The sequence below is a fragment of the Rattus norvegicus genome, chromosome 3, assembly GCF_036323735.1.
Source record: "Rattus norvegicus strain BN/NHsdMcwi chromosome 3, GRCr8, whole genome shotgun sequence".
NCBI classification, from domain to species: domain Eukaryota; kingdom Metazoa; phylum Chordata; class Mammalia; order Rodentia; family Muridae; genus Rattus; species Rattus norvegicus.
Genome location: NC_086021.1, coordinates 65,681,335 through 65,705,232, shown reverse-complemented (window position 1 = coordinate 65,705,232; position 23,898 = coordinate 65,681,335). Strand labels below are relative to the sequence as shown.

Here is a 23,898-nt window from a genome sequence, read left to right as displayed (position 1 = left end):
TTTTAGATTTTACTTGAGTAGCTAAGGTAACGCGTGCCCCTCTTCCTTTGGCAAGCTTGCATCCAACCAAAAAATTCTTAATAATCTGTCGTCTGTTTGCATAATCTCGAGGGACTACTACCGGGTTTATTTCCAAACAAGGGACAGCAAAGATAGAAGAACAAGTTTCATCACCTAATTAGCTAGGGGATTGAATGCTATAATATCCACCTGTTGAGGAGGATTAATAGCTACTTCCTCACTTCCTGGGCACAGGCCAATGGGACACTATTCAGCCTGCACTTCAGGTCATCCTGCTTTGATCTCCCTGTAAAGACTGCGGGGTGCTGCCCTCTGATTCTTAACTCTCCGATTCCATCTCCTCAGTCTCCTTCACCACTCTCCTTCACCAGCACTTGATTTCTCAGCCTCCATTCCATCCCCATGAAAGTCAACATCCCAGGTGGCACGGAATTGGCATGCTTGCGTTCGCCCCCTTCTTGTTGGCTAGTTTCATTAAATGGTTGGCTTTCTTTTGCATCTGGAGTGATGGGAAGGTAAACCATTAGCGTCCTCCATAGTGATGTTACACAGCTCTTTCTCATGAAGGTGTGATGGCGTACTATTTCCCCATGTTCAGAGCAGTAGAGAAAGGGAAGCAGTTGGTGTTTGGGTGGCACTGATAAGTGTGTGTGCATGTGTGTAGGGACTACAGAAGAGGCTGGTTATAACCTTTTAAAATGAGGGTGGGCATTCTAACATAGACTGTCAACAGGGTAGTCTTAAAGGGGAAAGGAGAAGGATTGGATTCCTTCTCCTCTAAAACATAATAGAATTCTTAGGGAGCTTCCTAAGTGAAGACCGTGGGAGGGGGATAGGCGTTCTTTGGCTTATTAGTAATAGAAGGGAAATGAGACAGTTCAAAATGGCAAGTGTTTAGTTTTGATGGGCTTGGCTGAACAATGGGCTCTGTAACAATGACATGGTGACTAGTTGCTTTTAGTTCACATACAGTTCATTTTACTTTTCCCATAAGGGTCTTTTAGCCTTGCATCCATATAGAAGACATGCCTGGTGCTGTTTGCAGGAGATAAGATGCCAAGGGCAGAACCTTGGTGACCTTTGACCTGCTGCCAATCCTGTGAGTGAAGAATTCTGAGGGTCTTCGTGGCAGGGTAGACATTACTGCCTTTGCAAGAAGTGCTCTCTGAATGCTGTCCACGGGAGTCCCATAACGCTATGCACATAGGGAGCTCTCCTGAGTGCGAATGAGAACTTCTGATGTCATCTGATGTGTAGGCAGAGCAAGCAATCGTCTATTACAGCCACCTGTTTATTCTCTGCTGATTTAGTTTTTGGCACTCAAGCTGTGTGTGTGTGTGTGTGTGTGTGTGTGTGTGTGTGTGTGTAACACAAATGCCTCTGTAAGATTGGCCTACAGGCAGGTTTGTAGAACGTTTTCTTATTTACTGATGGATATAGGAAGTCCCAGTCCACTGTGGTTATGGTGTTTTTATCACAGCAATAGAAACCCTAACTAATATACAGATCAAGCCTATGTAAATGTTACCGTGAAAACTCTATTACCTTGTTTTCCACACCCGCTGGAGAGACAAGGTTCGTGGAGCCTCAACCAGTGAAAACCTAGAGGAGCCGAAAGACAGACATTGGGCTCTCTGGAGCTGAGTGGGTACTAACTGTGGCTCAGGGTCCCTAATTTGATTGCAAGGCACTCTGGAGATTTTTCTAGGTAGATGTTGAAGGTCAAGCAGTGAAAGACAGTCTGTTTGAAATTGTCCCTTGTAGTAATACTTTGTTTTTTTTAAAGCAAGTTCCCATTTGTACCGGCACATTTTCTGACTGTAAGATTTATCAAGTCCTGAAGCTGTAGTTAAAGACTCAATAAGTGTTTGGGGTTTTTTTGTTTGTTTGTTTGTTTTAATTCTATTTACAAGTGAAGGTTTGATTTTGCCCTATCTGATGTCAAACATTAAAATTCCGACTGCAGTTTTTGGCATCACTCCATGGTAGCTTCCAGAAGGCATGTGCAGAATTCATTCTCTCATTTTCAATAGTTTCAATGACATCAATGACTTATTTACTTCCATCAAATTATTTTAACTGATATATTAAAATACACAATTATATATATTATTGGGGTAATGCGGTATTTCCATAGATTTATTGCCCATTGTATAATTTTTTTAAATCGGGATAAACCTCTCTCTTCAAAAATTACTTCTTCATGTTGAAGACTTTCGAAATCCTTTCTACCCTTTGAAACATACAGTCTTTGTGTTATCAATACCCGTGCTGCTACAGAGTGGCACTGAAACCTCTCACTCCTATTGAACACTGACTTGGCGTTGTTTGATGAAACTTTCCACAGCTTCCTCCCCGCTACTCTCCATAGTCTGTCTCTGCAGTCATTACTGTACTCCCAACTTTTGCAAGATTGGCTGCTTTAGGTTTTACTTAGCATGAGCACCATTTCTGTATCTTACTTGTTTCTCTTAACATGCAACCTCTAATCCCATCCATGATGCCATGAGTAATACAAGGTCAGTTTTAATGGCTAAATAATATTCCACTGTGTATATATGTATATATTTTCATCGCCCATCCATCGCTTGATGGACATTTCGTCTGTTGCTGTCGGTGTTTGTGATGTCAGCAAGGAAGTGTAGCTGTGGCTCTGACATACTGGTTTCATTTCCTTTAGGTGTAGAGCAGTTATTAGGTCGTGATAGCTCTCTTTTTGTTTTATGTTTTTTCTTGTTGTTGTTGTCTTATTAAATCTTACTATACATATAGCCCAGGTTAGCCTCAAATTTTTAATCCTCCTGCCTCAGGCTCCCAAGGCTGGGATTATAGATGTGATCCACCATGGTAGACTATTCTTTTTACCCTTTAAGAGAACCTCCATAATGTTTTCCATTGTGGCTGTCCAAATTCATTCTTTTCGCTGGACATAGTGGCACAGACCTTCAACCCCTGTGCCTGGGAGGCCCAGCGATTATGAATTTGAGGCCAGCCTGAGGCTCTGTAGCGAGACCCTATTTCACAGAAACAAAAGATTCATCCGTTTATCCTTTTTTGTTGAATGTGGAGTTGAACCTTAAGGCCGCCTGCATGCCAAGCTGTCATTTCTTTCTCTCAGAATCCTTACTTTAAGGGAACAGTTTATAAAGCAGGATTTATTTAATCCTTTGCTTTTCAAGCCTAATGGGGTTTTACCTCCACTAGCTCACCGTGTGCTAATTAGACTCATCCAGGGGCACCTTTTGCTCAGGCATGGCAGCCAGTGGTATAAAACGTCACACTGCAAAGTAACAAGAATTTGGTAATTAGGTTGCAAGAGGATGGGCAGAGCAGATGAAGGGAAGCACGGCGGCTCACTCTGAAGAGACGGGAGGTGTTTGGTGGCTACTTGGGGTGTTGAAGGTTCTGACTTTGTTATCTGGCAGATCTCAGATCAGAATGCAGCCCTGCCCCTACTTACTGTGTGTCATCATTGCACAGTCCTTAAGTGCTCCTAAGACAGTTTCCTAATCCACACCATGAGAGTACAGTGCTGTACCTGTTTATTGAGTGAGGCAGAAAGCAGGACACAGGGCACACAGAGCGTGCAGCACTTAGCAAGTTGACACCATTTAAGCTTAGTGCTTAGCCAGTTTAGACCATTACCAATCCTTTCTGGGTGTGTAGGGGTGAAGTCTCTATTGTTTTGAGATTTTTGTCCTTAGACGTGCAGGGGTTACGTTTTTAGATGCAGTGACCTGGGGTGGGGGAGTCGCTGAACACAGAATCTTGTGCACGTATTCTCAGCTCAGACTTGGTGAGTTCTAAAAAGTTAATCTTTAATCTAAAATTTTCTATACCCTTTTTTTTTTCCAACTGAAATCTTTAGTTCTCTCTCAGGCACCTTTCTCTGTTCTGGGAAGCCTTGTTATTTAGGTAAAATTTAACTTGAACTTTGTATTGTAGAGGAGTTCATCCTTGAGGTCCTCGTGTGAATTTGGGACCCTCTTTTCCCCTCCCTAGAACTTGAACTCTAGGAGGTCCTGTACCCTAATATGCAGCCCGACAGGAAGACCCGGGTTCCCCACCTGCTTCCCTCCGTGGGAAACTATTGTTACTATGTAAATATGGATGATTCTCAAGCATCTTACTGTAAATCACTTATAAATTTAGAAGTACAAATCATGGGTATTTTCCATCAACAATATATAAATAAATAGAGTCTATTTTTAATTCCAAATAGTCCCCAAATTAATGATAACCCATATGTTTCTTCTAATCAGAAAAAGTCTACACCCAACACCCCCCCCCCCCGCCGCATCAAAACCAGATAAGATCAGGGCTAGTGTGGACCCAGACTTTGATTGAAATTCAGTGTTTAGAAAGTCTGCTGGCCCATCACTTGTCCCTGTTGTGTTCTTACAAGGTTACTGGGAACTATGAGGGCTCCAAACCACAGCCCTTTTCTACTTACCTGGTTGTCATCCCTGGTGTGACATATAATTATTTTACCCAAGACTCTCCATGTTAGGCAAATGTTCTACCTCTGACTACGGCCTAGCCCTTCTTCCCTGGTGTTGTTCAGTAACCAGCATCTTCTATCTTGTCAATAATACCAATTGCCTTGTGCTCTGGGATAGTATCTTGGGCACTGATCGTTTGACATTCAAAAGAACATGTGGTCTTACCTACGTCTGTCTATGGTTACTAGTTCTCAGTCAGTAGGAGGCTTGGGAGATGGGGGCTACTGGGTGTACCTATCTAGTATTTCAGTTTAACTATAAGAAGAGAGGATGAATAAATGGAGATACTGAGAGACTTGAGAGAAGAAAAGCAAACCTTTGCCTGACATCAGTGGCAGAGCAGGGGACGGAACCAAGTGAATTTAAACCTAGAAACCAGTGCCTTTAGTCCATAGAGTGTAGACACAGCATGTGAGTTTACCTGTTCCTGAAAGCTATGAATCATGGGTTGGAAGGATAGGAATCTCAGGCAGGGCAGTTTGGTTTTAGATTAAGCAATACCAATATTCCTAGTTCAAGTTCAGCTCTTAGTAAGTAGAATTTCCTCACCCTTTGTTCATTGTTTCCAGGTACTCTCCTGAAAGAGTCTGGTTAGATGAAGTAGTATTTGAGTAACAACTTAGCAGGGGCCCTGAACAGAGGGAGGAAGGTAAAGGACCAGAAGAAAGAGTTACTGAGTTCTCTGCTTGTAAAGATGTTGTGGAATTAGCATGCCCATGGCAGAAGCTAGGCACAGACCACAACATCAACAGTGGGCATCCAAAATTTCTGGCAAGATAAATAAGAGTTGTATATGTCGAATGTTCATATTTTCTGCTGTGAAGTTTAATTTTTCTTCTATATGCCGTATATTTTTGTCTGTAGTGGTAAATGCCTGGCACCAATATATGAAATCTTTGTTGAGTGTCTAGTAGGTATTTAGGTTTCTGTATGTTCAGAATATTCTTGGTTTAATATGTTTATTACTGAGAACATGTGAAGGAGAATACTCCCTGCCCCCGCTGCACATTGGCTGTGAGGACAGTTTGGGTTCTCCTCACTGTTGTCGGGCTGAGCCCTTTAACTTCCTCAAAAGTCCTGTGTGGGGCCTAGGGTCAGAGAGCTGTGGTTTCCTTCCACCAGATTGCTCACAGAGCAGCAGTATCTGGTATTCGTACTTCAGACATTCTTCCTAGGTGGCTGCTGACTGGAGAGCCTGAGAAACCCTTAGCTGCAGGCTTTACAAGATGCCCTCTTGGGAAGGTTTCCAACTGCCACAGCATTCTCACAGGGGTTAAATTTCACAAGGTTAGCCAGAGTGAAGCAGTGTGTGGTGAATCTCTCCAGATGTCTCCATGAAGCCACAGATCTAGCTTTAGGGGTATGAGGCTCTGGGTGAAGCTCTAACTTTCTTAAATATTAGAGTAGTCTCCTTTTAAAGAGCACTCTAAATAATCAGCTACTCTCAATCAAATATTCTTCAGAATCTGAAGGCTTTTCAAAAGCCTAGTGATTTCTAAATTACTGTATATTAAGATGACAGTATCATGTGACCTCATGCAAGTTAATCTTGAGTCTCAGGAGATGTGTTCCTTAAAGTGTGTGACTAAATTGATTATCCATAAATTCATCCACATTTCAGATTTTGCTGAGTAAAATTCTTTTATTTTATGTTGAGGGAGTTTTTTTGTTTTGTTTTGTTTTTTTATCTTAACATGAATAAATACTTGTTCACCTGTAAGTTAAATTTTATATCACAGTAGTTCAGGATAATCTGTTTTTAATTTTTGGTGTCTTCATTTTATTTTGTAGCTCACATAGCCTCTGAGTGGTGCTTAATTCCTTACACTCCCTGGGTTTTGTTTTGCAGCAGTCTCTGGTCCCAGCGCACCCCATGGCCCCTCCCAGTCCCAGCACCACCAGCAGTAATAACAACAGTAGCAGCAGTAGCAACTCAGGATGGGATCAGCTGAGTAAGACGAACCTCTACATCCGAGGCCTGCCCCCCAACACCACTGATCAAGACCTGGTGAAGCTCTGTCAACCGTGAGTATAATTGCTCTGAGCCTTAGCTACTGAGACTTCTGGATCATAGCCATAGAGGATGTAGGCTGTGTTAGAGGAGAGGTGCATAAGATAAATATATATGAAGATATAGAAGACCCTAGGCATGCAACTCTTGGTCACTTTCTTAGTAATCGCATGTGCTGCTAGAATGTCTGCATACAAGTGAGATTTGCATTTTCTTCATTTGACATTTGAGAAATAAAATATGAATTTAAGAAAAATCGATGGCTAGATCCTCTTTAAGAGTACTTATCTTTCAGAGGAGCCACTCAGTCCCATAGGAGAAACCAGCTGACATTATTTGTCAGAAATGTAATTATCAAGCTAAGCGCATCTTGAGTGTGTGTAAATTCTTGGTTCCTGCTGGGGTGGTGTCCCTCTGGTTTCACAAGCACCAGGAGCTCCGAGGTGCAGATCGATCGTGCGCTCTTTCCTCATTGGAAATAAGAACGCCTCCACTTCCTGCATCTTAAGAGAAGGATGCATGGGCATCAGGTTCCATAGTAAATTTGCATTTCATACTAATGTTGATGGATAGAATATAAATGCGTTATTCCCTTGCAGTTACATTATGGCAGCTAAGTAACCGAGTTCTAATTTAAACTAAGGAGCCAGAACTACCTTTGAGAGCAAAGATCATTGGGGAAAGAGTAGAAACATCAAATCACATAGAGTAGTAAATGCTTACACATAACAGCACTTTGTATTTACCCTGGGACACTAATGGTCTTTTATAAAAGGAAATTTTGCATAACTGCATTGAGCCTTCTGCTAGAGAATGTTACCTCTTCCCTTCAAAATGACTTGCTTGACAGCATCTCATTTCTCTTACTCTGAGTAAAGCTCAGATTCATTACTCATTTTTTTTTTTAGGGGAAAAAATAATTCCTAACTGAGGAGCAGCATTTGCAAACTCCGGCTAAAGCTAACATCTGGCCTCGGTTGGCCTTGTTTTGAGTAGCAGGATGGGGCAGTGGGTGGTGTTCCTCTAGGCTCTGTAGGCTATGAATGTGTAAAAGGCCATTCCTGTCATGCTCAGCTTCTCATGCCTTTTCTTTATCATCCTTTCTGCTCAATCCTCCTGGACTCTGGGACAGTGAAACCACATCCCACACTGGGGTCTGATCTGAAAGGAAGTCCAGCTCTTGGGCAGTTGCCAACTCTGGCTGGAGACCGCGGGAACTCTGCCCTGCTCTGCTGCAGCCATTAAGACCACAGCAAGGTCTTTGCTATCTTGTCTGCTTCTGGCCTTTCATTGGCATCTTCTGATGGTTCTGCAGCGTAATTCCAGGTAGATTGAGTGCCAAACCTACACTGTAGGAACAAGGAGATAAAGCAAATCTCAGTCTTGAGGTCTAAGAAGAGAGGATTTCAGGAGACTCTTCCTCAGCTGGTTTTATATAAGAGTTAGTGTCAAGGAGACTGGAGCCATAAACAAAGAGACACACGCCATGCTTTATAAACAGGAAAAGTGCTTAGAAAATAGGGCCAATGTGTTTTTTTTTTTAATTGAACCAAATCGTTTTCTAACAATAATAGAAGGATGCATTATCATTATTCCTAGACCTAAAAGTCTCTTCAGAATGTGTGGGTTTTCTGAACATGTGTAACCATTATTCTGCACTGTTGTTATTAGTGGCAGCAACTCAGCCATCCTCGCCCTGTCTTGTCACTTAAAATGAAGGCTCTTGCAGGATCCCAGGTTGAGTGTTAAATGCTGGTGATCATTCTGGGAGCTGTATCTTGGGAGGCAAAGCACAGTCCCGCTAGGAGATGGTGCCTCACAACCTGTAGCCAGCCTCATTCGACTTCTCACAGGAATTGCATAAAGGGGCATTTGTGCTCTGATTTGTTTCTGATACAGAATAGCTAGTTGTGACTTGGAAGCAATGTGAGCTTTAGGGAAGTGACTTACTCTAGGACCTAGGAAGTCCTTGGAGCATAGGCAGCATAGCAGCAAGGGTAGATAAACCCCTACCTCTGGAATGGGGTGGGGGGAGCATCTTAGAAGTGAAAACTTAACACTGATTGTAAGATGAGCTGGGGGGGGGGGGGAGGCAGCAACAGTTGAAATCACCGATTTGCTTCTTCTGAAGCTTGGATCTGCTCTAGTTGTCTGAGACATGGAAGAGGATGCCAAGAATACTTGTTCCATACAAAATGCGCATGGAGCTTAAAAGCAAGTGTGATGAGTACTTTAGGAAAGATGCCGGAGAGCTGTGGGGAACCTCTAAATTGTGACCTGTGGATGGAAATAGAGGACACTGAACTGTTCCAGACTGCTGCAGGTTTTCTCCATTTCTATGCACCCATCTACTCAAAAATACTACATTGACGTAGACACCCAGCGTGTTTAGGAGATAAAGTGGTTGGGGTAGCAGAAGGGACCACTCTGTTACACTCAGGCCACGTACAGCGTTAATTCTTCCCATTTTCTGAAACCAAACCAATCGGATATGTTTGGGCATATATATAAATATACATGTACATATAGACACATGTATATCAGAAATCAATAAAGTAGTTCTTTCCTTACATATACATACATACATACACACACACACACATCAGAAATCAATAAAGTAGTTCTTTCCTTACATATACATACATACATACATATACACACACATATCAGAAATCAATAAAGTAGTTCTTTCCTTAAACATACACACACACACACACACATATCAGAAATCAATAAAGTAGTTCTTTCCTTACATATACATACATATATACACACACATATATGCACATGTCTATATATGTAATCATAAATCAATAAAGTAGTTCCTTCCTTACATATACATACATATATACACACACATATATATATATATGCACATGTCTATATATGTAATCATAAATCAATAAAGTAGTTCTTTCCTTCCTAGTTCTGAGCTGTATTCATAAACTACCAGGAGCTCTCCTTGCTTCTGCATCTTGCCTCCTCACCATCCGGGTTCTCAGCTGCTGTGCCCGGCCCTTCTCTTCTGGGTCATGTTGCCATTGTTACCCATCTCTCTTGTTTAAGGTTTGGCTCTTGACCCCTTCATTTCTGTGCGCTTTGCCATTACTCTCTTAGGGCAGTGTGCCACGCTTTCCTACTTAGTACACATTTTCCATTCCAGTATCTTCTTTGAGTCCCTGGTTCATTCACTGTGACCTGTCCAATTGATTTGCTGCTCTGCAAAGCTTTGGCATTGTTCCCGATGACCTCCCATTGTCCCTTGGTCTTCAAGTCAGTCCTTCCTTCTCACTGGGTAGCTTTGGTCATTTCCTTCCTTGCTCCCTGTGGTGTGACCAGAAAGAACATTTCCACTGATTCCCATCTGACCTAAAATAGCTCACTGTTTCCCCCCCTCAATTCAGTGAGGCCATGGCCAAGTCTTCCTGCCTCCTTCATGCTTGGACCATGCTAACAATGAAACCTTCTTTATTACGGTGTATTGCTAATGGTCGGTATTTTACTCCCATGCCATCCTGTTGCCTGCATGCCTGTTATTTAACAGGATGCCTCATGCTAAATGTCTTATCTCTGCAGATTTCTCACCCAGCTTATAAAAGCACTGATAGTCAGGGCCGTGTCATCTACTGCCACAGGGCTAGGCAAATATCTGGTGTTTCAGTCATAGCCAGCAAAGTAGGTTAAACAGTGCTGTCAGTCCAAGGTTGTTATCAAACACATGAAATCTGGGTTATTTATCCTCTATTAATGTGCTTGAGACAAGAAGTAATTTGTGTTTCAGGCTTTTGAAATATTTTTGTAAGTACAATCAGATATTCCAGGGAAGAGATCCAGGTCTATACACAAAATTTAGTTATGTTTCCTATAAACATATAACTTCATACATTTTCGGTGTGCCCGCATTTTTGCTATGACCTACCACATACAGTTAGATGTAGGATTTTCTACTCTGTCAACGTCAGTGTGCCAAAAATGTTTTAGATTTTGGCCCACTTCATAGTTTGTGCTCTTTGGAGTAGCAAAAGAACTTGTAGCAGGAAGACTGGTTGGTGATCCGGTCCCTGGAGTACCAAGAAAACATTAATCCTTCTTCTTTGTGTGAATCCTGTTAGAGAAATATTTAATTATATGTAATCTTGCATTCATAGATAAAAACAACAACAACAACAACAAAAAAAAAAAAAACAGAAAAGAACCCCACCAGATTCTAATTTTGAAAGCTGTATAAATCAAAGGAAGAGGTTTGCACAAACACAACCTGAGCCTCCTCTTCCTTCAGGCTTTTTGGGGTACTTTAGAAGGGGTACTTTTCAGGGTCACGCAACCCTCCTCATCCTTCCTGCTCATTACTTTTACTACGACATGGGAAATTTTCCACTTTGTCCAAACGTTGATTTCGAAGACTTGCAGACTGTATTTGAAGTACGGATGGTAGCCGGTCCCTATGTGAGATTGTCTCAAGCCAAGTAAACAAATAAATACACACAGTATTTGTGTGCACAGTTCGTTCCACAGAGCATCCTGACTTCCTGTAGGAACCCAGGCCAGCTGGCTGAGAGGCTGCTGCAGCTCCTCTGTCCATTGCAAGATCCAGAGAGCTCACTGTGTCCACGAGCTGTTTGAGCAGAAGGGCATTCTGTGGATTTTCTAAAGGGTTCCTACTCACCAACTTTGCATCTCGTCTTTCTAAACCTATCTACCTCTTTCCTTCGTTTGGTGGCACGTTAGTTTTGTTTCAGATGGGGTAAAATGGGATAAAACAGCGTGTTTCACCTAAGTGTGGAACTGTATCTATCTTCTGATTTGCCAGACAGTTACTAATTAAAAGGGCTGTCCTTGACATAAAACCACTTTCACTGATCTTAATCCCCATTGTGTTTGGATTCATTCTCTCTCTCTCTCTCTCTCTCTCTCTCTCTCTCTCTCTCTCTCTCACTCTCTCTCTCTCTCTCTCTCTCTCTCTCTCTCTTTCTCTCTCTCTCTGTTTCCTGTTCTCTGCAAGTTTCCCTGGTTATTTTGAGTACATTACAGTTCTTTGAAGTAGAATTGGAAAGGCAAGACAGGCCAAGAGAAGTAAGTAGACAGAGACGGCCACCCATCGTTTGAGAAAGAAGAGTTAAGGGAACTGTTTTTCCTTCCTGTGGTGCTTTGTGAGAAAACCGGAAGATGCCCAGGTTAGCACAATGTGAGGGCATGGAGTAGCTTCCAGGAACGAGATGACATTTGGGCCTCAGATGACACAGAACATGTCAGGAAGGATGACGGCTGGTGCCCCTCAGGCTCCAAGAAGAGCCCCGGACATATGAGGATGCTGGCTGTTGAGAATACACAGAGGAAGAAGGAAATGGAGGTTTATTGGTGCGCAGCTGGGTGTTCTGCATTTTTTCGTGAGTACAGAGAAAGAGGAGGAGACACTGGTAGGAACATGTATCTATACCTTTGACCAGAAGCTAGAAGTTTTGGAGCTGATTCTTCACAGAGGACTTACTTCATGTTGGAGGGGAGGAAAAGCACAATTCCTCCATTCCCCCTTTCTCCCATCATTGATCCCTCAGAGCCCAGGAGGGAGGCTTCCTTAGAGGAGCAGATGCTCCTGTGTAAGAGGATGTGTGAGAGCCGTGGAAGGGATTCCAGGGGCTGTGGTATAGGGCAGTAAGGAGCATGACTGGTATGTCCAGCAGCTATGGCTTAAGACTGTAGGGGATATGGCAAAGTATGTCCAGGGGCTATGGCGTAGGGCTGAAGGAGTAGGACAGGTAGGTCTTACCAGTGGTAACACAGGTTTTAAGCCTGAATGAAAATGACTGTAAGAGCCTAGCGCTTGGTACAGGGAAAGCTTGAGACATGCTGAGAGACCACAGAAAGGCACCAGCTTTTGAAGGCTCCCTCCTGGAACCCAAGCTCCAGCACCTCACCGTGTTCCCATGGTGACCATGCTTTCCCTGTGGGATCAACAAATAAGACCAGTAAACCAAAGTGCTCTGAAACTGCTGGTTTGTCAGGCACTGATTTGTTTAAAAGTCACTAGATAAAGGCATTTACCACAAGCCTGATCACCAGAGTTTGATCCCTGGAATTCACATGGTGATAGAAAAGCACCTACCCCTGAAAGTTGTTGTCTGACCTCCATACATGTGTGCTCATGTGTAGGCACACAGACTTACACATGTGTATGCAGGTGTGCATGTATACATACACAAATGGAATTAGAAAGTTAAAAAGGTTGAGATGCAGAAGGTTTTAAGTGGCACTGAGTGTCTGAAACAGTGTTTCTCAACCTGTGGGTTGTGACCCCTCAACGGGGAATGGGGGGCATCACCTAAGATAATTTGAAAACACAGATATTATAATCCACAACATAATTCATAACAGTGGCAAAACTACAATTACAAAGTAGCAACAAAAGTGATTTTTATGGTTGAGGGATGTGATGGTTTGTGATGGCCCAGGGATTGGCACTATTAGGAGGTGTGGCCTTGTTGGAATAGGTGTGTCACTGTGGGCGTGGGCTTTGAGACCCTCATCCTAGCTTCGTGGAAGTCAGTATTCTGCTAGCAGCCTTCAGATGAAGATGTAGAACTCTCAGCTCCTCCTGCACCATGCCTGCCTGGATGCTGCCCTGCTCCCACCTTGATGATAATGGACTGAACCTCTGAACCTGTAAGCCAGCCCCAACTAAGTGTTGTCCTTTGTAAAACTTGCCTTGGTCATGGTGTCTGTTCACAGCAGTAAAACCCTAACTTAGACAGGGAGTCACTAGAACATGAGGATCTAGAACTAGATTGTTAGAAGTAGAACATTGAAGGGTTGAAGCATTAGGAAGGTTGAGAACCACTTGTCTAGAGACAAGGGAAGCTAATGAGGAAGACAACCTGGTGTAGTCATCTCCCCCCCTCCCCCATCTCCACCTCCTCCCCCACCCTCCCCCATCTCCATCTCCTCTAACTAGAGAATTTCTTAAACACTCTCCTCCAGAACATCTCCCCTCTATCCTCAGAGTGTGTGGCTATTGCTTTATTCCAAAATGAGTAGGTTTCTGCTTCAGTCCCCGCTTTGTAGCATCCATTAATTAAAAAACAAATGACCATATTGTCACCATACATGTCTTAGTGTTTTCAGACTTAGATGTTACAAGACTCTACTGAAAAGCCAATTCTTGGATTTCCATTTCTTAGATTTCTTTAAGGGGAAAAGAATAAAAGAAACAGAAACTATTAGGAAAATAGTTCTGGTTAAATATGCCCTGTGACAGTCGTCTTTAGCTTCCCAAGAGATTTATGTAGAAGATTCTCAAAAAAAAGAAAAAGAAAAGAAGGAGAAAAAGAAGGCAAATCACAACAGTTTCTGGAACTGCGCTCTTTAGTGTAATAGGAAAATACATAACACCATGGGGCTCTGCCAGGGTATGTGAGCGTCTTGTCTGCTGTCTTGACTTTGTCTTATCATCTTATGAAGAAATGCCAGTGGAGCTTAAGGGAGAATTGTAACTTAACTCTTGTCCTCCCAGCCAGTGAGACTTCTGTGAGATTCCCAGCAGTTGAAGGCCTGAACATACGCCATATTTGAATCTGGGAAAAATAGATGATCTTCATAATTTTTTTTCCTAGTCAAAGCACAGTTAAGATCTTAGACACAACACCGTGGTTCATTGACTCTTCCCCCACTCATGTCTTGGGTCAGCCTTGCTCTTAAATCACATCAGATGCGTGTCTTTGCTGTGGAAGAATTCTGGAAATGTTAACGCTTTAGAGCATATCTAAAGACTTTGAGAGTTCACAGAAATAGCAGTAGTATTGGGGGGAAAGATCCCAGGAGGTACAAAGGCGTGTTTCCCACTTTGACAGTGCCTTTGGTTTTATAATTAGAACTGTTTTTAGTATATAAGCAGTTCTCTAAAGTTAACACAGCATTTAGTCCTTGTTGCTTTGTACAAACACGGATGAAAACCATACTGAAATGGCCCGGGCCTGGGCGTCTTCAGGCTACCTGACTTGTCTCCCTCTGCTAAAGCGACCTAAAATCTGAACACTCGCTGCAGCACAACTTAGAAATAGTGGCAGCCCGGGGCTGGGGATTTAGCTCAGTGGTAGAGCGCTTACCTAGGAAGCGCAAGGCCCTGGGTTCGGTCCCCAGCTCCGGAAAAAAAACCAAAAAAAAAAAAAAAAAAAAAGAAATAGTGGCAGCCCACAGACTTGCTGTGTCATCCTGAGTCGCTGAAGCCTCAAATACCATTTTCTGCCAAGCACCTCGTAAGCATTTGGGTACTACTCTTCTTTTCCCAATTGTCTGTGGTGGCAGTGGCCAGGGGAGGGGGGGCACTTCCTAGTGTAATAGAGCCAGCCATCTTCCCCTGCCATGTCTAAACTGCACAGGCAGGTAGGCCTCCAACTTGAGTATCAGCCTTGGCAAAACTTACCTGGGGATCCCTGAACAAGATGACCATAACCACCCAGGTGTGAAAACTCAGCCTTTCCTCCCTGAGCATAGACAGATTTTGCTGTACACCTATTCATGTGAACCCTGATATTTCCGTAGCAGCACCTTGGAGGCCTTTAGCCATTATATAAAGGTAAATGTATTGTTATCTGGAGTGAAAGCCTTTAAAACCTGCACTTGGCAGTTAGGAGGGTTTTATTTAGTTTCCATTTGAGTTACTGTGAATTACAGGGATTTGCGATCCTTCCCTTGACCCTTTCCATCTCCACTTCATATAAACACACAAGGGTGAGAGGCATGAGTTGTAGTTGTGTTATCTAGGAGCAGAGCTGCAGCGTTAGGAGCTGATTCAGTGCACGTGGGGGTGACTGGTGTTGACCGTATGGTGTATTTAAAATACATATTCTCAAATATTCATTTGCCCATTCCTACCACAAAGGCATGATGAACGCTTAAGGTGCAGGATATGCTAATTACCCTCAGTAGATCGTTCTATAATGCGAAGACACTAAACGTCACATGGCACTTGACAAATATGCTGAATTATTATGTATCAATCAAAAACAAACTTGAGGAAACATATGTGGAAAATCCATGTGTTATATATACATGCCTAAATGATCCTAGCTGCCAAGGTTTATCTAATTCTTGCTAATTGCTATTTGGTATGCAGAATGACTTATTTAATCCTTAGAGTGTTTCCTCCTTTCACTCATCCTGCCTGCATTTTAAGAGGAAGTTGAAGGAGGCCTCTTTCTTATTGATCAGTATCCTACAGTTAATATGCTTGATCCAGAGCTTGGACTCTGACGAGTCTGACTCCAAAGCCCATACTCTTAAGGGCTGTGTCTGAATACATTGTGAGCTGCCTGTTCCCATCCATCCCTGTGTTTTTCCGTTTGCCACAACCCACAGAGACTCGTTACTGAAGGCCCCTGGAACAGCCATGATAGATTTAGCAGGACTTTAAAAAAAAAGAAAAAACAGAACAAAACAAAACAAAAGCAAAAAGTAAACAGGCCTTCAGTTCACTTAAACAGCCAGCAGAACCGAAATCTCCGAGACGAGGTCTGAGAATAGAGGCAGAATCTCTCTTTCCTGCCATCTAGTAGTAATCCCCTTGTGCATAGCTAGTCACTGAAACACACACAGCTCAAGGTTAGCTAATGTGCAACACCCTGAGATTACACAGCACAGAGAAGGGCACGTCATGCTATTTGCTCGATGCCTGGGAGAATTAGATAAAAAGAAACATTCTTTTTAGGGATTATTGTCTGACAAATCCTGACACTGCCTTAGAAAATAATGGACTTTGTAGGAACATTATAATTTTCCTGTGAACGCATAATACGTTTGATTAAAACAGATCAAGTCACTCTTCAGCAGCGGTAGAGGATGAATCTCCTTTGTATCTAACTTAGCAAACATTTATAGCATTACGGTGGTGATTTCGTTGGAGCATCACTAAGACCCATTAGCTTAGGGTGAGGGTGGGGGTGGGGCTGAATACTGTAGAACCGAATGTAGATCTATACACTGCTACCAAGATCTCATAGGATAGAAGTCACCAAAAATAAATGAAAAAAGTTAGCCTTTGCATGAGCCTTCGTAATAGAGTGCACTGCGCAGGCCCATGACTAAAGAGGATGCCTTCTTATCTACCTGCTCTCTTCTTGTATTTGTTGGGGAGTAGGGAACAGGTGGTGGATGGTCTTGAACCCTGGGGTAAATCTTGTGCTTCACAGAGAAGGGAGATGATACAAACTGCCTCAGGGCTTGCCTGTGACCTGATGTGGACTAGAGGGTGTATCCAAGGAGGAACATGACTAAGGTAGATTGCAGCCTAGAACAAGGAATTTGCTATCGCTACAGACATGGGCACCAAAGGGAAACACTTACTTCTATTGTTGCTGGAGATGCTTGCTTACCCGTGAGGGAAACATTTGAAATTGGGGGCATGTCTTCTTTATGAGTTTGTTTACTTACTTGTATGTGGCCACTAAATGAAAGGAATTCAGCCACCAGTCCCACATGGGTGAGTCTTCAGTGCAGGAAAGAGACTAGGAATTAAACATCATGGTTGTCCTTTGGAGTAACTGTTCGTGAACCATTGCTCACTGACCACTTGGTGTGTTAGAAACTCTACCTGAGAGCCCAGTGACAATCAATGTATGTTTTTCCAGAAATCATTCTTAAAATTACTGCCAGACCTGGTAGTGCGTGCCAGTAATCCCGGAATTCGGGAGGCTGCCACAGAACTGGAACAAGTTTGAGGCCAACCTGGGTAACAGAGCAAATACACCCCCAAGACTGCCCCACATCAAAACCTGACTCAAAAATAACCAACAAAAACTCCAAACCAAAATGTCATAGTAGAGTTTCAAGGGATTAACTCCTTGAAAGTTGTTTTTTTTTTTTTTGGTTATTTATTTATTTATTTATTTATTTATTTATTTATTTATTTATTTATTTATTGTGAGTAACAAATGCCTGTCGGATTCCTTGACTAGGATCATTCAGCTTCAAACTGTAGAGTTTTGAGAGAAAAATTTTGAGAGTCAAAGAGCCTGATCAGAGAGAGAAGTGAGGATGCGGTTGCATATGTAGGATACCAAGAGCTAACAAGGAGCACGAGACAGTTCTGGGCATCCGTGTGGTTCTGCCAGGGCTGTGGAGTCCCTCCTCTTGGCTGTTTGCTCCCTCATTCATCCCGGCCTAAACTGCTTACGGGCTCCAAACCAGCCTCTTTCAAAATTTCTCCTTATGATGTGGCATATGCCCATCTCTATTAAATGCGTACCTCCGCGTGGAGGGGACCGCTTGTCAAAACATGGCCGTTTACACTCACTTCTAGATTTCCAGAGCTACAAAGAATACTTTGTTATGGCACAGTAGCTGACCCTTTGAAGTTGATAGGGGGAAGCAATCACTTCTGGTTCTCAAAGCAAATGAGGCCTGCTAAAACGTTTGTACATAAAGGTTCCTCCAACAGGGTTTATGGTCATCTCCAAATTTAGGCCACAAATGATGACGTCATCACTGCCCCTTCATAGAGGGCAACTGTATGCTAGGATCTTAAGCCACTGCAGACTGTGGTGTCAGAGGGGGTGTTCTGGGGATCAGTGGCTCACCAGTAATAGGGAGGACTGTATTTTTATTTAAGATTTTACCCGTACCATTCTTTTTATTCATTAGCTTTAATTGACATTTGATACTGCACAATTAACTGTTATAATACGTACTAATTAATGTTGGCTCAGGTTTTTGAGACTAAAGAATTTGTGCTTTGATTTAAAACTGTGTTGGGCTCACACCCATCACATAGCTGTGTTAAGGAGTGTTGGCTCTGTCTGTCCCTTGATTGGATTATTCAACACCCTCCTGATGGCTTTTGTGTTTGACCTGCCCCCTTCAACCCTTTAAAGAAAGAAGAAGAAAGGAGTTCTTGGTAGTGTGAGACTCTGCATGCCCAGACTCTGTCCTTTAGCTTCTGAGTCACTGTAGAGAGGGGCAGTGACACATGACCATGCCCCTTGCTTGAGCAAATTGTTCAATTCCATGTACCCATGGCTCCTCCCCTGTAAAGCCAGAATGGTATCAATGTCTGCAGCACTCATTCTTGCAAGGGCGAAAGGGGTTAAAGGGCTTTAAACATTTTGGGGACTCGGTTTGTGTTCTGCTCTCATGTGATTAGTTGATTTTTTTTTTTTTTTTTGAGTTTGGTTTTGTTTTAAAGCTTCCTGGGAAGTTTACAACTAAGAAAGCAGGATAGGATGTGCCCAAGTCAGAATAAAATTCTTTGTCTTCTGAAACACCCACCGGGACTTGGCTTTGACCCTTTTCCTTTCCTGAGGAAACAGAAACCTGGCTTAGCCCTTGCTCGTAAGTATAGTGTAGCTGCACCTCCACTTCTTTCCAAAGGGCACACTCATGTCTTCTCTCAGCTACCCAGTGCTTGTCAACAGGATGAGAATCAGATTCATGAAGAATAAAGTGAGAGCTTCGAAGCTCCATGCACTGAAGAGCTTCCCACTCTGTGAGGACACTAGACACTAGGACAATGTCTCTACTATACTGTGCTGCTATTGTGTTGGGTTATACTGGATGGCCACTACAGAAGGCGCTCACTGCTAAAGATGGCAGGTACCACTCAGCCTTGGGGCGAAGCCTCCTCCTGCCTGTAACAGCACTATCTCAACCAGGTTATGGGGTGGGGGTGTCATTGTTGTTGTAATTTTTAAGTAGAAAAGCCCTCCAGTAAAATTAAATATTAAACAGAAGCGCACATAAATGTTTAAAAGTAGTGGTTTTGTCATAGTTTGTAAGTGGAGATTTAACAATATTTATAAACTTATCTGTGAGACCAACTCCCAGATTTGAGATCAGGACTCCTGGGTGACAGCTGCCATAGAGTGACATAGACAGTATAAACTATCCGACTTACTCCTCTATTCCATTTGGTTGTACAACTTTCAGGGATTCAGCAATTAAATGCATAAGCAATTTTACAATATAACAATTGACAACTGCCAATTCTATTTTCTTAGTAAACTTTTAAATTAAGCTGATCTTGAAGGTCACACAATGAGAACCCCATTGAATTCCTAGTAGTGCAGCTGTCCACAGGTTTCATGGTAGACAGAGAAGACAGACAGGAGCACTTAAAGCGTAGAACCCATGCCAGCCCGTGATGTCACTTCATCATGATTCAACTGGCAGGCCGTTCTCTGTTATACAACTGGCCGCTGGATGCTGGGAGCATTTGTGCCAACCAGTTGTACCTGCTTCTGGCCTGGTGTTTGTTTGAGAGTAATGTGTATGCAGGTCGTTGGTGCCATTTTATATGAATGAACATGCACAGGCTTGAGCTCACCGAAAGAAAAAAAAAAAAATACTAAGGCAGAGTAAACTCTCCTAGTTAGTGACTCATACCTAAGTTCAAATTTACCAGAGATGGGAAGAAACGTGCTTGTCCAGTATCTGCACATGAAGCAGCACAGTGTAGATGTGGTCATCAGTGTCTTTCATGTATTCGCTCCTCCTGCCATCTGTCATGTTGAAAGGTTAAGAGGTAATAGAAAGACAGAGTTGATGATACAGTAACCTGTTTTGATAATCACTCTAGGGAGCGTAGGTTTCACTGGGGGATCCAAAGTCATCACAGCTTTACACACGAACCCTGAAACTATGTGCATGTGGCTCAGACCCTAGTCAGTCATCTGACTGGCATTGCACACGGGATATTGACACTGGAAAGACTCATCCACCACCCACCCACTCCCCTGAGGAAGTGCCTTCTGTCTGTAGAGCTGAGAAAAGTCAAAACTGTGGCTCAGGACTTTACTCCATTGAACACTCCATTTCATAATATTTCCTTCTTATTTTGACTCGTATGACATTCTAAGTTGAGATAAATTCAGTGTTGGCAGGACCAAGGAATTGCTATCTGGTTCTTGTATCGAGGGGATAATGGACTCCTGGCTTTACTTTCTCTTCACCTTTGACTTCCTATCTATTTCTGTGCAGTGTTACTGCGCATTTGTTTGCCCGAAGCCTTGACCTTTTGAGGTGAAGAGGTATACATAAATATTTCCCGTGCTCCCTGACTACTTGTTCTGAAGTTGTAGTATTAGGGACGTGGGTTGGTCGTCATCTTTGGTCAGTTTGTATAGAAGTCATTAGTCTTATCAGAGTGGCTCCCTTGGGAAGACTGGTGCTATTTCAAGTATCCGATGGCCGGCCTTTCCTCTGGAAAGGAACTCTGATCCCTTCTCTTAAGGGTTCGTCAAAGAAAAGAGAAGATGCATAACAGGTACCGAATTGTCAGTAATCATTAAAATCAGCAGATAATTCAAAACTTACCTGCAGCAGCTCTTAGCTTGATTGATGTCTTCAGTGAAAGAAAAAACGTGTGTGTGCCTGTGTGTGTGTGTGTGTGTGTGTGTGTGTGTGTGTGTGTGTGTGTGTGTGTGTGTGTGTGGTCTGTCTGTCTGTCTACCTGTGTGTATGTGTGTCTATGTCTCTGTGTCTACACTTGTGAGCACTAGTTGGTGTGTATGGTGTGTGATTTTACTCATTCTCACTTCGGCCTCATTCCGTTGCATTTCTTCTTAATATTGAAGGCAAGAAACCACCCAACCAGGACATGCTTTAGCTGCAGAGATTTATTCCACTTGTATTTTACTTACCTTAAAAAAAAAAAAAAAAGTAACAATTGTCCTGGGCATGGGGCACACACCTGCAATCCCAGCACTTAGAAGGCAGAAGGTAGCTGGATCTCTGCGTTCAGGGGCAACTGGTCTACCTAGTGAGTTACTTTCTAACTAGGGCTCAAAAGAATTTTTTTTTTATTTTAAAAAATAAGTAAATACAATTGCAGTTCAGAGTTCTTGGTTCTAGCCTGGGAATTGCTCATGGGCTCGAATTCCTCTTCTGGAAGTAGCTCATCCTGCACGTGCTAAGGAGTTCTTCTCAGTTGCCTTTCTGTGGTGTCTGTTGTTGCAGCGCCACCTTTCCTGCTTACATTGATGGTAAATCATCTGAGTTTCCCAGGATTTCTGTGCTTCTTCAAAGAGTTCTTGCCCTTGAGTCTCTCCATAGATGTATGCAATGGTTTGCCGACCTTTGCTGCTCTTAGACTCAGGGCTGCTGCATGGGCCCCACCAGTAAGCCTTGTCCATAGCAGAGTTTCAATGTCATTGGAGAAAAGCAAGGTGACATTTCTCCAGGCACCTTGAACTGTAGCACATTAGCAGCCATTCCCTCTGCACAGGTGTAGCCGGTCATTTATAAACATCCCAAAAGTGCAGTATTAGGCGTGCTGGGGCCACCTTGTCACAGTTGGAGACCTGTCCCAGTCTGAGCATGTCTTTGCATGTTTTTATACCAAGATGAGTCATAAGAATAAACATCTCTGGGCATGTGCCTGAAATCTCTGAATCCCACTGCTGTCCACATGTGCATAAAATGTACAGGTTGGCCCTGGTTCTGAATGCTGTTCTGACAAACCAGACCCTTGGCATACACCTTGTGGCTTTTTCACACCTTTTGTTTTTCTCCACTGAGACGTTCACAAATATTACTATGACTGTAGACCCTACCTGCTCTTGGCCCTTTTCCCATGAGTTTTCTGACCCCTCCTTTACTGTCCCATGCCAGCAGCAGAGAACTCCTTAGTGTTTATCCACACACCAGACCTCTGTCTGCCTGACCCCTGACTTCCTTTATCTGCTCATTAAGACTCTCCTTATGTCACCATCTAAGCAGCCTGCCTTAGCCACCCCATGCAGAGACTAAGCTGCCTCCAGCTATGCTTGGCCTTCACGGTTCCCCTTTCCTGGTCCACTCATGTATTAGGACCTTAACCCTCTAATACCGTGCTGTGAAATGGCTGAGTGGGGGATAGATAGTTCAGTCAGTATCTGACTACATGCGGGAGTGCAGTCTCCAGAACCCACATGAAAATCTCCTGGCATGGCCATGCCCTTCCAGTCATACTGCTAGAAGGTGGAGATGGGTAGGTCCTTAGGACTTGCTGGCTACCCAGTCTAGCCAACTGAAAGACCCCACCTCAAAGGAGGTAGATGCTGTTCCTGAGAAGGACACTCAGGGTTGTCCTCCAGCCTACACACATGTACAGGTTTGCACACTTGCACACCTACAGACATTGAACACATATAAGCACAAGATTAAGAATTATATTATAGAGATGGCTCAGTGGTTAAGAGTACTGCCTGCTCTTCCAGAGGTCCTGAGTTCAAATCCCAGCAACCACACGGTGGCTCACAACCATCTGTAATGAGATCTGATGCCCTCTTCTGGTGTGTCTGCAGACAGCTACAGTGTACATATACATAATAAATAAATAAATCTTTAAAAAAAAGAATCATATCGTATACAATTTGCTGGATATGTGTACATCTATGCAAGTATCAGTAAATAATTTTTAATCAAGAAGTAAAATGCCTCTGTATACATCACTAAGAATATTGGGGTGTGAGTTTAGAGCCCAAATTATATAGAATTATTATTTTGATGACCAAACAGAATCAATTAACTTCCCTCCTCTGCTAAGCTGCTGTGAATGAATATGGATTACTCAGTGTTAGGAAAGACCTTGGTGAAGGAAGGCTTACTTTGACCTGCCCCGTGACACTTATTTTTCTCCCTCATCCTGTTTTTCTCATCTGTTTACTATTGTCTCATTATGTATATTTCTGTAGCATCAACCACTTTTTGTTAGACAGCAAGCCAGCCGTAACTGAATAGATTAAAGAATAATAAGTAAGGAACCAGATGCTTTAAGCTGCCCGCTGTACACTGGGGATATCAGCAAACTGAACCAGAGGTCAGGAAACAACAATCAGGTGACCACATACTGGCACCTTCACCTTCTCCAGAACATTCTCCCTACTTGGCCTCAGAGTCCTTCCCGACTCGTAGGACCACAAGTAACTCACCACACTCAGCATGCCAGTTTAAAGCTACTCAGTTAAAGCTTCCTTCTGGCTCTGATCAAAACCAAGGAGAAAGAAATGGCTACTGTGTTTTCTACAGAACTAGAACCTTGACTAATTTCAAGGTATTTTTGTTTTGGTTTAGTTTTTGTTTTGTTGTTGTTGCTGGTGGTGGTGGTGGTGGGTGTGTGTGTGTGTCTGTGTGTGTGTGTGTGTGTGTGTGTGTCTGTGTGTGTGTGTCTGTGTGTGTGTGTGTGTGTGTGTGTGTTTCGGTTTTGGTTTTTTTATTAGATAAGCCCCCTGCACAAAGCAGTAATCCCAAGTAATCATCATTAACTCGATGATCTTCCAGTATTGTCGAGAAATACATGATACTAATTAATCTGGCTTTCTGATTCTGAAGTTTTACCTTATTGTTGGTTTTCAGGGCAACAGGATACTCTGAAATTCATTTTCTTTCTCCATGATTCAG

At 42.9% G+C, this 23,898-nt stretch overlaps 1 protein-coding gene across 17 annotated transcripts in view; it reads left to right on the top strand.

Annotated features, from left to right (window-relative positions):
* Rbms1 (RNA binding motif, single stranded interacting protein 1) overlaps positions 1–23,898 on the top strand; it is a 224,598-nt gene that overhangs the window by 123,840 nt on the left and 76,860 nt on the right. For 15 of the 17 annotated variants that reach the window (XM_063284115.1, XM_063284113.1, XM_063284114.1 and 12 more), the window contains one exon: positions 6,373–6,548. In XM_063284115.1, the coding sequence (XP_063140185.1) occupies positions 6,373–6,548 (176 nt within the window). The remainder of the gene's footprint in view (positions 1–6,372; positions 6,549–23,898) is intronic. The other 2 variants (XM_039105393.2, XM_039105394.2) reach the window with 1 other exon arrangement.